The sequence below is a fragment of the Formica exsecta genome, unplaced genomic scaffold (assembly GCF_003651465.1).
Source record: "Formica exsecta isolate Colony F162 unplaced genomic scaffold, ASM365146v1 scaffold72, whole genome shotgun sequence".
In the NCBI taxonomy this organism is placed as follows: Eukaryota; Metazoa; Arthropoda; class Insecta; order Hymenoptera; family Formicidae; genus Formica; species Formica exsecta.
In genome coordinates, this window is record NW_021853485.1 from 1,883,897 (window position 1) to 1,897,537 (window position 13,641).

Sequence of the window (13,641 nt, forward strand, 5' to 3'; positions counted from 1 at the left end):
CAATGAGGAACTATGGTATACGATACTCACTTGAAAAAAAAAATCCAGAAGTGAAAGGTGTTAATGTATCATCGTTTTCACGACGTCATTAAACTTCCTAATTACGCGAACGACGTGAAGTAAAATTAGCTTAACTTACTAAAAAAGATTGCTACTTGAAAAATATACATTGTATTATATTTAAGGAAAAAAAAAAATTGAAAATTGAGAAAAGGATTAGAGCGCGGCTCAATATCCAAATATTTGCAATCGCTTTTTTTTCTAAAATTTGAATTCTAATATAGTCTCTTTGTGCATATTAGAGACGCAGGATAAAAATAAATACAAAATATCGCATGTAATGCGTATGGTAATAAATCAAAGACGAAATAATATATACGATAGTAAAAATTAATAACAGTAAAATATTGAAATTAATGTTTTTAAGAAATGAAGAAAAATAACGATTACAGGACTTCAATGATTAAGGTATTTTAAACGTATCCCTGTCGTAAAATCTACTCAAATAATAATTCGTGCGATATCGCACTTACATTCAAGATATATATGCAGCGCGGCGCGCCAACAATGCGTAATAGTGACAAAGATTTCCGTATGTTCTCTCTCGTACGAGAAGAGGACGAGAAAGTCAGGTACGTGCGGTCGGTCTTTTTTTTTTCTTTTTCTTTTTTTCGCGATCGATCGATTCTGCGAAGGATCGCGGGACTAACGTAATCGTTTGGCGAGCGCCAACAATTATAGCGATTTATTTGCTACACGACTTCGGTCTTTTTTTCTTTTTTTCGCGATCGATCGATTCTGCGAAGGATCGCGGGACTAACGTAATCGTTTGGCGAGCGCCAACAATTATAGCAATTATAGCGATTCGTGGTCGGTGTGGGTGTAGGACTGCTGCTGCAGGATCTGCTGAACGCACGCTGCGGCTCGACGTTCAGGAAGGTGCGGTCCGTGGTGGGTGGTGCGGAAACGATTTCCGGTTCCGCGGGACTCGGGCATCTCCTCTGGCTGCAGTTGGACCCCGCGTTTCTCGACAGCGTCTGCAGAGGTATCCGATAGATTCTTATCGGTTTCCAATCACCCTGACTGTCTGCGAAAGAAAGATTTCTCGGTTGGCAAGAGAATGACCCCAAATTGCGTTCATTAAACATTTGGAATAATGATCGATCAAGGGACGGAGGAGGGGGAATTTCGACTTCTGACGGAGACAAAGGAATCGTTGAGTAAGGTCACGTACTTTGAAAAGTCGATCGAGAGGAGGATGAAGATTGTATGGTGGGCGGTGGGCTGCACGGCATCTCCTCCTTCTCGAGAGGTTTCGAATCCAATCGAATTCGCTCGCATTTTCCCGGAAAGAATTCCGGAGCCGTGGTCGCAAAGAATATATCCCGCTTCGAAGTGATCAAGTTGATATTCGGCATAGCAATAGTGTGAACCAGATTGCCATTTATTATCAGTCGAATCTCCATCGTGTCGTTGGTGAAGGCGATCACGTATGGAAAGGCACAGGCTGTCGTAAAGAACAACATCCATATCATATTGGTAAACATTATTTAAATAATGAAATATTATATGCGTGTGTGTGTGTCCAGATAATGACTGAATATTTTATACAAATGTGTGTGTGTGTATCGCATAACATTTGTCAAATTGTCGCACCTACGGCTATCGGCACCGAATTCCAATTGAAGTCGAACTCGGTCGGCGCAGCGTTCTCTTCCATCAGTTTTTGAAAGTGACATGTATCTGAAGAGAAAAAAAAAATCAAATATCGATAAGTCTACATATTACAAGATGCTGCCAAGATTAGTTTTTAAATCCAAACATTTCAAAACTTAATAAAAAAATACATGCTCTTGAATTATCTCTGAATGTCTTGAAATATAAAGATGATGCAAACTTGAAGCAAGTTTTGAATTATCACCGATTCTCAGAGATCGGAGTAAGAATTAAAAAGGAAACGGCGACCTACTGTTGTAACAAAGTATTAATTCCGGCTCCTCGTCTTCGCGAAGATCCAACGCCGCCACCAAATGCGGCTTAGGCGTCGCCTCTAGATGGACGATCCTCGAAACTCCGCACGCGGAGATCAACTCAAAGTGATGGCGGGCGCCGCAGCACAGCGTCCACTCGTTCGTCGGATCGGTGCTTTCTATCATGGTCACCAACGTGGGTGTCTCGCTCGCGGTGAATTCTTTCAGCGGCAAGAAACCATCGATGGTGTCGGTGTCAGCTGACGAGCACCAGATGGTCCAGGCCGCGTTGTGCTTCCACTGAAGGACCGTCAGTCGGCGGCCGACGACTACGCACTGTTTCGCAATCACACGTATTGTGTATTTTTCTCGTGTGAAAATAATTAATTAACATAGAAGACAGAAAGACGATATTTATAATTAAACGGTGGACACACAGAAGAGGAAAAAAATTTAACAAACCGCGTTGCCGACGTTTTGACAGATTTTTAATTAATTATAAGAATATTTTTCATCCTGATCGATGCGATGTGTGATATAAGTATTATTTTTATATCTTTAACAATATTTTATGAAATACGCAATATATCAACGATAATTGCAGAAGAATGAGAAGATTTTTTCTCTCTCTTGAACGCGTTCGCCCGACTCGTTCTCCAACTTCATTCATCAGCCTTGCCAAAGTTGACCGAAAAAGTCCAATGAGTGGAAAAAACTATGATATATTTCGGTTTTTACTGTCTCGGATTTTAATGGAATAAATTGGCAAAAACTATAAAAATAACTATATATAACTCGTAATACTGAAATATATTTATCTAATTTAATTAATAAATCATACTAATTATTATAGCTTAAAAAAAAATTAATAAAATAATAAAATCTTTTTTAATTGAGATTAATATGTGAAATACATTCTTAAAACAAAAATTTTGGAGATATAAATCCACTAAATTTTATATTAGTTTTTAGTTTAATGAGAAAAATATAATGTGATAGTAACAGAATTAATAATTATTACCATAGATTATTATAGATCTAATTCGCGTTTACTATTTAACATCTTGTAACAATTATTTGCTATGCCAATTCCTAATCTAATACGGATTTTATTTTGGATAAAGCTTAAATTAGAAAAAAAAAACACTCAATTGACGAGTATAGCTAAAAAAAATTTTTATTTTAACAGTTTTAATAGAAAATGCTATTTTTTGCCAGTTTTTTCCGGAAAATCCCGGCTTTTACTACTAGCATGGATTTTATCAAAAAAAAATGTAAAATTTTTCCAATCCTGAGCCGTTACTGTACTGAAGGGACGAACAAATACAAAATTCGGGACAATACTTTACCATGCGTAGGTGCGAGCCTCCGGCCCTGGTGATGCTGTACAAGTGACATCCTCGCGTACGCCGTAGTTTCCTCTCCTTTATATGAGCCCGGCTCCTGACGGCCGGAGCGCGAACGCGCGCCCGCGCCCGTGAACGCGTCACCGGCTGAAATCGGGCGGTAGCGCGGGTAAAATTGTCGCACTCGTCGGCGTCGTCCTCGTCGCAGTCATCGTCGTCGTCCTCGGCGTCCTCGTCGTCGACGTCGTTCTCCTCCTTCTCCCGCGTTTCCTCGCTGTCGCGATCGTTGAACAGCTCGGCGCATCTCGCGGACGCGTCGCTCTCGAACTCGCGTAGCCGGAAAACATACACGCTGTTTTCCTTGCCCTTATCGCTGGCGCGGAACAAGAGTATCCCGTGCTGCTCGACTACGTCCAGTTGCTTGATCTGCACCGACTCGTCGAAGATCAATCTGTGCGAGAGTCCGTCTGGAAATTGGAAAGCAATCGATGTTAAAATTTATACGCTCGAAAATGCGTTTTTTTTTTCTTCGATTATATTAACTGCAACTTTTAATTTGCAACACATTTTTATTTTTGCGTAATCTTAACGTTCGATGATCGAGTACTCTTTAATAGATTTCCGAGATAATTTGCGTTATGCCAATTATATACCTTCGATGAGAAACGTTCCGCTCTCCGAGGCGAGGATCAGTCTATTCTCCAGCCAGACATCACCGCAAACAACCTCGTGGGTTTCAGGGGGCCGACGGTGGCAAGAGACGTAGGCGCGAGACCGCGCATAATAGCTTCCAGCTTCAAGGCTTGCCCGACTCGCACCATCTCGACTGCACGTGTCTCCTCTCGACGTCGACCCGGCGCCTCGACGACGTCTGAGAGCGCTCGCCGATTTAGCATGCTCTATTGTACAGAATTGTGCCGAATCGATCTTTAAACTTCAAGATATATCAAGCTTTCTTGAGATTATTACTAAGCATCTTGCGTTCCTCCGGAAAAATATTTTATTGATTTTTATTTTGTGATTACGCTATAATATATTTTTATTAATAATATTGATATACTCTGTTTAAAATTAAGTATATTGATATTATTAAAAAAAAGTCGATATACATTAAATCAATTAGAAATAAATAGTTAATTACTCTCGATAAAATGTAACGTAATTTGATGATATCATCAAATTACGTTACACTTTATCGAGAGTATTATAAATCAAAGTTAATGGAACGTGGAAGAAATATAAGCGAGTAAATGACAGTTTTCACGAAGTAACTTACGTTGCTCTTGCTCTCCTGCGAGTGCTCCTGGTACATATCTCGCAATAGGGCGTCGAGGGTTCTCTCCCTTTTTCTGGAGAATGTCGGGGTGTCGAACGTAGCCTTCTCGCCGTTGATCATTTTAACGAGAAGAAATTCTCGAAGATTATACGGATCCTCGAATACCGGCGGGCAGGGTAGGCTCGGACCGAATAGGGGTACGTTCTCGTCGCAGTAAATAGCAACCCGCCACCCCTTGCCGTTCGCCTCGGTCGTCACCACGGCGAACACGTCTACGTAATGGGAAATGGATTGATAGTCAACAAGTGATCTTTTCTCATCTTACTTCATAAAATTCTATGTTAGGTTTTTTTTTCTATGTATGCACGTTCATTGTATCTTATCTCAGTTTGATTAATTCGCGATTAATGGTTAGCAAAAGACGATGAAAAATATACGGAAAGAATATTTTTAATGATTAAGTGGAAACTATTTTATTGATAACACAGATATACATAATCGAGAAATAAATCAAGTGAATATATTGTTTAAAGTTCAAACGTAAACAAAATCTGTAGGCGTGCAAAATGAAGAAAAAAGGATGAGAATCACTATGTTGTATGTATATTTCGGTGTCAATTGTACAGCCCGTGTGCTCTTTATGTAACGATAACAGGCAAGGTTCGGTTGATATATTGTAACGTGATCTTATCTGACCTTACATGTGATATTTTTCTTAACTCACGGGTAAATTGGCTTCTTATGCAGTTCGGATTGAATGTATCCACAGCTGACGGATCATCCGCGTAGATGATGTTGACGATATCGTTGCCGATGTGTCTCTTCCTCTCTAGCTGCTGCGGATTATCCTTTGAATACGGTAACATCGTGCTAATGTGATACATAACTTCGTGACCTGCATAAACCGTGTAGTAACTTTCCTTGCCGGTCATATCTCCTGAGAAACGATAAAACGTACGATTAAAATCATGAAAATGAGAGAAGAGATTCTTCAAATTTACTATGAATGTAGAATATCGTAAATACCATGGAAAGTGTCAAAGAAACTGTGATAGAGACTGATTAAAAGATCTATTTAATTGACATTTTATTTAGCAATATTTTAATATTATAATTCAATATTATATCATTTTACTGCGCGCATTATATTATATATTTATACATCTATAATATAAAAAAGATACATATTGATAAAAAAAGAACAATCTAAAACAGATTGTTGATCAAAGGAGTTGAAAAAGAGAAGAAAAAATATTCGAATTCTTTCAGTGTAACAATCTGCAGAGAGGAGAAAGAGAGAGAGAGAGAGAGAGAGAGAAGAAGAGGAGATAAATTGCAAACCTCTTCTGATTGCAGATCCCGAGTTTGCACTGTCAATATCCATATTACCAACGTACCTTTCACATCCAAGCCGCCCCTGTATTTGTCCCAGCCTTTGAGCCGTATTCGCTCACCCAGGATCTCCAGGAAGGTCTCGAAGCCCGGGCTACCTCTTTCTACGAGCAATGAGAAACGTTTCTCAGCGGGGGGAATCGATAACGCTATCTATTATCACTTAATTTCCCATCCCACTCGACTGTCTTTTGTTCCCGCTGACACTCCTGATGGTCTTACCGTTAGACAACATCTCATCGTCGGTGGTCTGACCTTCTCTCGCGTAAATTACGCCAAACTTGAAGTTCACCGAGCCTTCTTGTTCCTCGAGCAGCAATAGATCCTGCAACAGGCATCATTGAATTAGTTCGTGTCTCTGATGATGTCATTTGTCGAGCATGAAACTGGCATGAGACATCTGTAAATGTACCTTTTGAAGTTCGGGCGTGAAAACTTCTCGCGGCACCTTATCGAGTTTCTCCAGACCGAAAAAATTGCTGAAAAGGTCAGAGTTAGTAGACTGATGTTAGAAGACACGGTTCTATTCAATTTGTAGACAGAGATATAGTTACCTGAGGATCTGCCTGATAGTCATTGTCTTGTTCGCCGAATACGGCAACGATATTTTCTGCGCGCCCTACGCGAAACATTTCTCAATTTATCACGATTGATTTTGCATCCATATATACCGATTAATAATTTGACACTCTTAATAAAATTACGCGTGCTTATAATCGAGCTCGGTATCGGATATTATAATGAAAGTAGATTATAATTCAAAAGATCTATTTTTTTCATTTCTACATCGAGCACAAAGTAAATGTAAATGTTATAAAGAGAGATATATAGATATCAATTTATTTTAATGAGAAGAAGAGTTATAATACTTTTTTTATGAAAAAAGAGATTGAAGCTACGCTTAATGGGATGACATTTTCTGCAGTTTTCATGCTAGTGTAAAAAGGAAGAAAATTGAGAACATAAAAAATTCCATAAATTTATCTCAAGACAGTGAGAGAGAGAGAGAGAGAGAGAGAGAAAAATGTCAGAAACCTCTTTTTCTTACTAAATAATATATTATCTACTTACAGTTCGCCTCCATAAAATAACTCTGTAGTGCGGTACGCATTGATCACCGACTTCGCTTGTGACTACTGAGAGGAAGAGAGGATTTCTCTCTTGATCGGAAGCAATGTAATTTTGATGCACTGTGCACAGATAGAAGCGCAATTAGAATTCGCACTATTATTTAGCACTTTAAGCTATTTATAATTAGGTCGTGTAAATAATTTTTGCGGCAAAGTTTTTGTATACACTTAAAAACTACAAAAACTGGAGAAGGCAATTCCACTTCATTCATAAATTTTTACTAAAAATAAACGCAACGGCGATTAACTCGGTCAAGCGAATAAAGAGCATAACTTTATTTGCATAAGTGGACTTCTAATGGAATTTTCCATCGTGTTACCGCAATATTATATAATTAATCATGGAAAGGAAATATAATTTAAAAAACTGAGTTATAAAATTTATATGTGGGGATAGAAATAATCCAAATAAAATACGTTTATACGCATAATTAATGTAATTGGCATATCGATATTGTGTCGATACATTCGCAACTTACGTTTGCCCAGAAAGTATTTAAAGTACCAACGCGTTTGGTACTCCGGGTTTTCTAGTATCGGCGTACTCGGCGAACCAAACATCTGTCGAAGTAAAATTCGTTTCTCGTTACAGACATCATTTTAAGGAATAGAAGTGAGATAGAATAAAGGACGGAACGGGGTGAGAGCAAGTAATTACGCTCACTACGAAATGGGACGAATCTTAAGAGATGAAAGAAAGAGATCCGAACAAGTTGATCGTTTGATCATTAGGCTTCCTTACCTCTTCTTTTTCTCCAGGGGAATCCCCGTTCTCCACTCGAAATCTTCTGCCATTGTCGGCGCCGTCTTGCTCGATCTGCGGCAACTGAAAATACATTTTCAGACGTCACGATTAGCAAATACGCGAAATTCCGGTGCGAGTCAACATGCTCCAGTTTTGAGTTTGCAAATCGTAGTTCCCAGACCTCGAAACGCGCGCGATCGAAAGCAGAGACGGCCAACTTAATCGGATTTTTTAAAAAAGCTTGTTACATGCAAATTTCTTTTATAGGTAATCTTTGTTTCTCCGAGAAAAATTCGATATTCATTTTCACAAAATTGAACTTAACCGAATTCCATTATGAAGTATTTACTATAAACGTACCCTTAAAAAATTTAGAAATTTTCAATCTCTGATTAAAAATATTGGAATCGATGTTTTTAAAAGGAATAAAAAGAAAATTAAAATAAATATTATTTAAATTGAAATTTTAAATTAAATTCTCTGCAGAGAGAAAGAAAAACATTTTGCCAAACATTTTATTATTAATATAAAACAATATGATTTTTTTTTGCTCACAAATTAATTAAACATATATCATATTTTTGACCAAAAATGTATTTGACGTATCAATTTGCAAGTTTTATGATTCAGGGATTTTTTCAATTTTTTGATAGAAAAATCTATCGAACATATTGTAACGTCATACATTAACTGTGAGTGAAGCACGATGCAACTTTGGCGAACTGTGATAAGCAAATCAATAGATAAACAGCCAGAGATAGAGGGAGACAATATAATCGGCTTACCGGACGTGTGTCGCGGATTATTATAGGGCGCTCGTATGTTTTTATCATGGCGATTAGGATTACCGTGTCACAAGCACTATCTTAAGACCCTCATGTGGTAAGTAGAGCGAGACTCTTACCTAGATATGTGTCCGCTCTTTTTTATCCGTTTCCTTACCATTTCGACACTTCCGTAGCATCGTCTCGATAGGACTCCTCGCCTCGTTATCGCGTCCGTGGTGGATCTAAAAGACGAGTTTTCATGTTTTTAGATGCAAGACGAGTGTGCACACTATGAAGATATAATTCTATCTCGCGGACTTTTCGCAAAAGGTGTAAGACCAGTTCACACATTCGTTGGAGGCATATGGTTCGCAAACGCGTATCATTTTTTATTTATTTGATTTTCTATACGCTTTTAGTTTGTACTATAGGGACACTTCGCTTTGCGTAAATTTTTTATAGCTTTTTTTCGCGTACATATATATGTTGTTATAGAATCGTTTACGCTAAGAGAGGTAACACGTCACGGTGAACGGCATTGTTGACCAAGAACATGTACATTTTTTTACGGATCTCACAGTATACTTCCGTTGTAATAGCAACATGTTATTTGTTATTCGAAAGTAACACACTATCTTGTAGATAAATTCGGAAAGTCACGGAAACGTTGCTTGAAGAATTTATTTCGTTCTGCAATCAATTTTGCATTGACATTGTAAATTAATCTCTATACTCGCAAAATTATTACAACCTTGTCTTTAATTTTAATCAGATTCTTTGACTTTAATTTAAAATTTATTTTCCTTCAACTAAAAAATTGGAGCACAAATAAAAAATTGGAATCAAAAAGATTTGAAAATGTAGAGTTTTTCTTGAATTAATCTTCTAGGAGATAAAAATTTTCCTTGTTCGTTTAAAGTCAAAGGATTTTATTTCTTAAGAATTTTAATTTGTAATTTAATGACCACAAGATGTTTAATATTAAATATATTAAAAATTTACGACGCAAAAAATGATCTTGTTCGAAATTGATACTAAGAAAAATTCATTTTACGTTCGGCAAATAATCTATGACATAATCAAAATTGAGAGCGGGACGATTGTGGAATAGCCTGCCATTGCGCTTTCCGATATCCTTTTTTGCACGGAAGATTAAGTGATAAAATTCTGCTATCGGCAGCATAATTATCATTGACTCGCTAAATGTATTCCGATCGAATACGATCATCCCCCGGCGAACGGATCGCGTCTCCCCCGTAGTGTGAATGTAGCGTAATGTGACAGCACCCTCCGCTCGCCGACTCAACCCGTCTCTCGCGTTTCTCATTTTTCACGACATGAATATCTAGGTTAACGAGAAGCTACATCGAGGTCAAATTGGCCGGGCAACTGGGAGAGGCCGTTACATGGACAGAGACATAGGAAACAATTATTGTTCAAGATTCGGGATTCGCACGGGTCATGATCTTTTTCCTCAACAGCGCTTCTCGTTAAATCGTTGGTCGATTCAAGTCTGCAAAGTTTTATCGGGTTATTGCGCGATGAAAATAAAGAAAGATCAATCAACAGGTCAAGTACTAAACAAAGCAGTAAATTGTCGTATGTTCTTCCTAATAAAAATGATAGTAAATGGATGAGTAGATACGAGATATAAATATCCGTACAAACAAAAAGATGAGCGATAATAGTGGGTTACTTGCTCGTTCTTTTTGAAAAAAAAAGCGATTGATCGACAATTGAGGAATCAATAACTCGTTACTCGATTCGGCAGTTGACTTATTCGTAGTTAATTTCGTTAGATCAGAGGCCACGTACACATGACTGGCGCGCCGATGCAGCTGCCTGAGCTGCGAGGACGGCAGGATCGTCGTCACGCACACCGATCTGGATCTGCTTCTGCGATTCATCTCCTGGACGCACGAACCGGGTCGCAACAATTCCTCTTCGCTATCGCTGGTCGTAATCGGTACGGCGGCCTCGCCGCTCTCGCGTCTCGCTTTGCGAGACTTAATCTTATCCGTGGAACTCAAGGACGGTGAAACTGCGCTCGTCGCCGGATGCGTCGTCGGCGAGGTATTAGTAGCAGAGGCGGCAGTCCCTCGTAGTCGCGAAACGAGCTTCATGTCCAAGCATAGCATTTTCACTGACCTCTTTGATACGCGATGTACGTCTCTGCGTATTACGTACAATTTAACTGTATGACTACGCACAACGCAGTTTTGTCATCACGGGCAACGTGCGTCGCTGGAGACGGACTCGGTGCGTTTCTCTTCTGGTAGCATCACCATCATCATCACTATCATCGTCGTTACGATGTCGTTGAACTCGGCCGATGATGACAAACGTTGGCACCCGCATCACTCTGCGACTTGTGCAAACCGAACACGTTGCAAAATTGCCGCAACGGTGAGGTTGAAGGGAACTACGGGTGTCTACAGGTGAGATTGTGTTCGACGAATCTCGGATTCGTGCTGTTGTCTTTAGATCCCGTTACGCGCCAATGCGTTATATCTAAGAGCGTCTTATCCAAGGAATATCGATTATATAGACAAGATCACTTGCACCGTATGGTAATCGGAATTCTCTCTCTCTTGACCCGGGTCGAAGTTTGCGTCGAGCGATGGTTTGAATAACGGATCGTTGATGCAGAACGGGAGAAATAAAACGCGAGAAATAACGCGTTTTATTTGCCCATTTATATGCCCCGTTTCTGCGATCCTTGAAATATTATGCAATAACGTAACTAGTTATATTTGCACTTAATGCGTTTTACGATAAGTGACATGTGTTTCAACTTATAATGTCGCAAATGCGGTATCGTTAGAAATAATTATGTCATGGCAGATAATTATATGTCGTAATGCATTCCGCGATATCTAAAGCTTAGTAAACGTGACGAATGAAAAAGAGTGTCTTCTGAAGAGACTAAAGACAATGATTTCAGAAAACGCAGAAATGGAGAAAACTGCGTACTTTCCTATCTGTTTAATGAACTTATTTGTATGTTGAAGATCCTTTGTATCTCTCAAAAAGAGACGAGAGATACCGTCCGTATTCACAGGTCTCGTGTCCTACCTTCGGCAAACAGCGGCATCGATCTCCCTTTGTCAGTTTTGTGGCTCTATCGCCAAATGGGCAGTTTGCGGCTGACATTGGATGTTTGTTATCCGAATGATTCGAGATGTCGGTGATACCGAGGGGAAAACGTTATGCTAACTGATATCGTCGATTTTTCTTGCTCTCTTGATCATGGCTGAGAAACTCGGGCTGAAGGACAACGGATATTGTCGGACTGATACGGTGTAATTCGATAAACAAAACATGCGAAATATATATATATATATATATTGTGTGTGTGTGTGTCGATACACAACTATACATGTTGTATATTTATATATTTACGTATGTATATATATTTGCGCGCCGATACGCCAGTCTCATGAAATTATATTCTGTGAACTTCGCGGGGACAAATGTCAAATCGCAAAATATTCGCTCATGTGAAAAATCTCCAATATATCGATATGCTCTTGCATCGAATCGTAAATTTTTATCACGAGTGAACGAAAATGTTTTCGGTTATTTAATACGCATTGCTTGCGTTGAGAAATCGAAAAATTTTATTCGAGTCAATCAGATTGCGAGATTGCTCGTTTATGGAGAGTTTCATGCGGGTTTCCCACATAAATTCTGCGGCGGAAATATCGAGCTTTATTTTTATTTAAAATCACGATTTCTACGTAAAATATTACGAAAAACTCCGTCATATCGTATTTTAAATCTACGTGATATATTAGAATGAGATGCCCTTCGCTATATTACGATTGAGAGATCAGACCTTTCGTTCCGGAATTTGAAAAGATCAAGCCAAACGTTTCGTGGCTCAAAACAGGTCAAAACTTCTTTGAAAACAACTCCGCTATTTAAGTCTTGATACTCTTCACTAACATCTTCGCTAACTCTTTCTATGAGCTTAACTTTCCTCTCTCATCAAACTAAAAGGAGATACAAACTTTACTCTTTTTAAAAAAAACTTTTTATCTTAATTGTATCTTTTTTAGAATAATATTACGATGGACTTTCAATGACATTAAAAAACACGATATAAATTATTTAATTACATCTTAAGTGTATTATTCTTTTATTCTTCATCTTCCTTTTAAAAACCATGCTTTGAATTTTTCTAGCAAAGAGCTATTCGAGTTTTAAACTTACAGAGTATCAAAAAATAAATCTTAGTGAAAAGATTCAACCGTGCAAAATGAATTTGCGTGTTCCCTCAATAATTTATCCTTATCGACGTCGTCAATAAATATACATATCTCCTCCGCAGTTCTCATTGGGAGGTGTTACCGATTTCTTGACAGAACAACAAATAGTACACCGAAGCTATACATAAGCTTTGTATCGTTAGAAAAAATTCATGCAAATCCAATTGCGGAACTCAACCAGAATACGCTTCAAAAGAGGATCGCGTGAAGCGTATATCGTTGATCGAATCTCGTGTAACAATTGTGACATACATCCATCATTCGAAAATGAGCAGAGTTGTAGCCTACGTCACATCTTGAACGCAGTCGTTAATTTTTCCCTGTAGGATATCTATAGCAAAACACACTGAGAGAAGAGAGTACAACGGACTGTGTCTCTCCTCTTGGCTATTGGCGAGACGCGAAGGACACCGCTCGCGAAACTCGACGGCACTGATCGTACTCCCTCGCGTCTTGGGTCCGCAACCCCTACTGGCCGCCCTTTCGCCTCCCTTGCCCCGCCGACGCGAATTCGCGGCGAACTTTACGAACCGATCCGTAGCGCACCAGCAGCAGCAGCAGCCCCCGCGGGGCAGAGGCAAGTTGCTCGCAGTGACATGGCGACTCGACGACTGGCGCCGCGTCGACGAGTTCGTCGGTCCCCGCGTCCTCCTCCGTCCCTTCCTCCCCTGTCTCTTTCTGTTTGTCGTCTTCCACCACCTTCACCCTCCTCCTCCTCCTCATCCTCATCCTCCTCCGCCGTTA

General features: G+C 39.3%; 1 protein-coding gene across 1 annotated transcript; it reads right to left on the reverse strand.

Annotated features, from left to right (window-relative positions):
- Positions 1 to 752: 752 nt before the first annotated feature.
- LOC115243610 (GTPase-activating Rap/Ran-GAP domain-like protein 3) lies at positions 753 to 13,419 on the reverse strand. Its single transcript, XM_029820742.1, is given in 19 exon segments — positions 753 to 1,087; positions 1,235 to 1,507; positions 1,657 to 1,743; positions 1,970 to 2,306; positions 3,320 to 3,783; positions 3,970 to 4,047; positions 4,050 to 4,215; positions 4,593 to 4,864; positions 5,317 to 5,529; positions 5,990 to 6,088; positions 6,207 to 6,309; positions 6,397 to 6,463; positions 6,539 to 6,603; positions 7,056 to 7,174; positions 7,594 to 7,675; positions 7,857 to 7,940; positions 8,802 to 8,868; positions 10,442 to 11,147; positions 13,150 to 13,419. Coding segments are annotated over 18 exon segments (3,234 nt in total). The 5' UTR covers positions 10,765 to 11,147; positions 13,150 to 13,419.
- Positions 13,420 to 13,641: the final 222 nt, after the last annotated feature.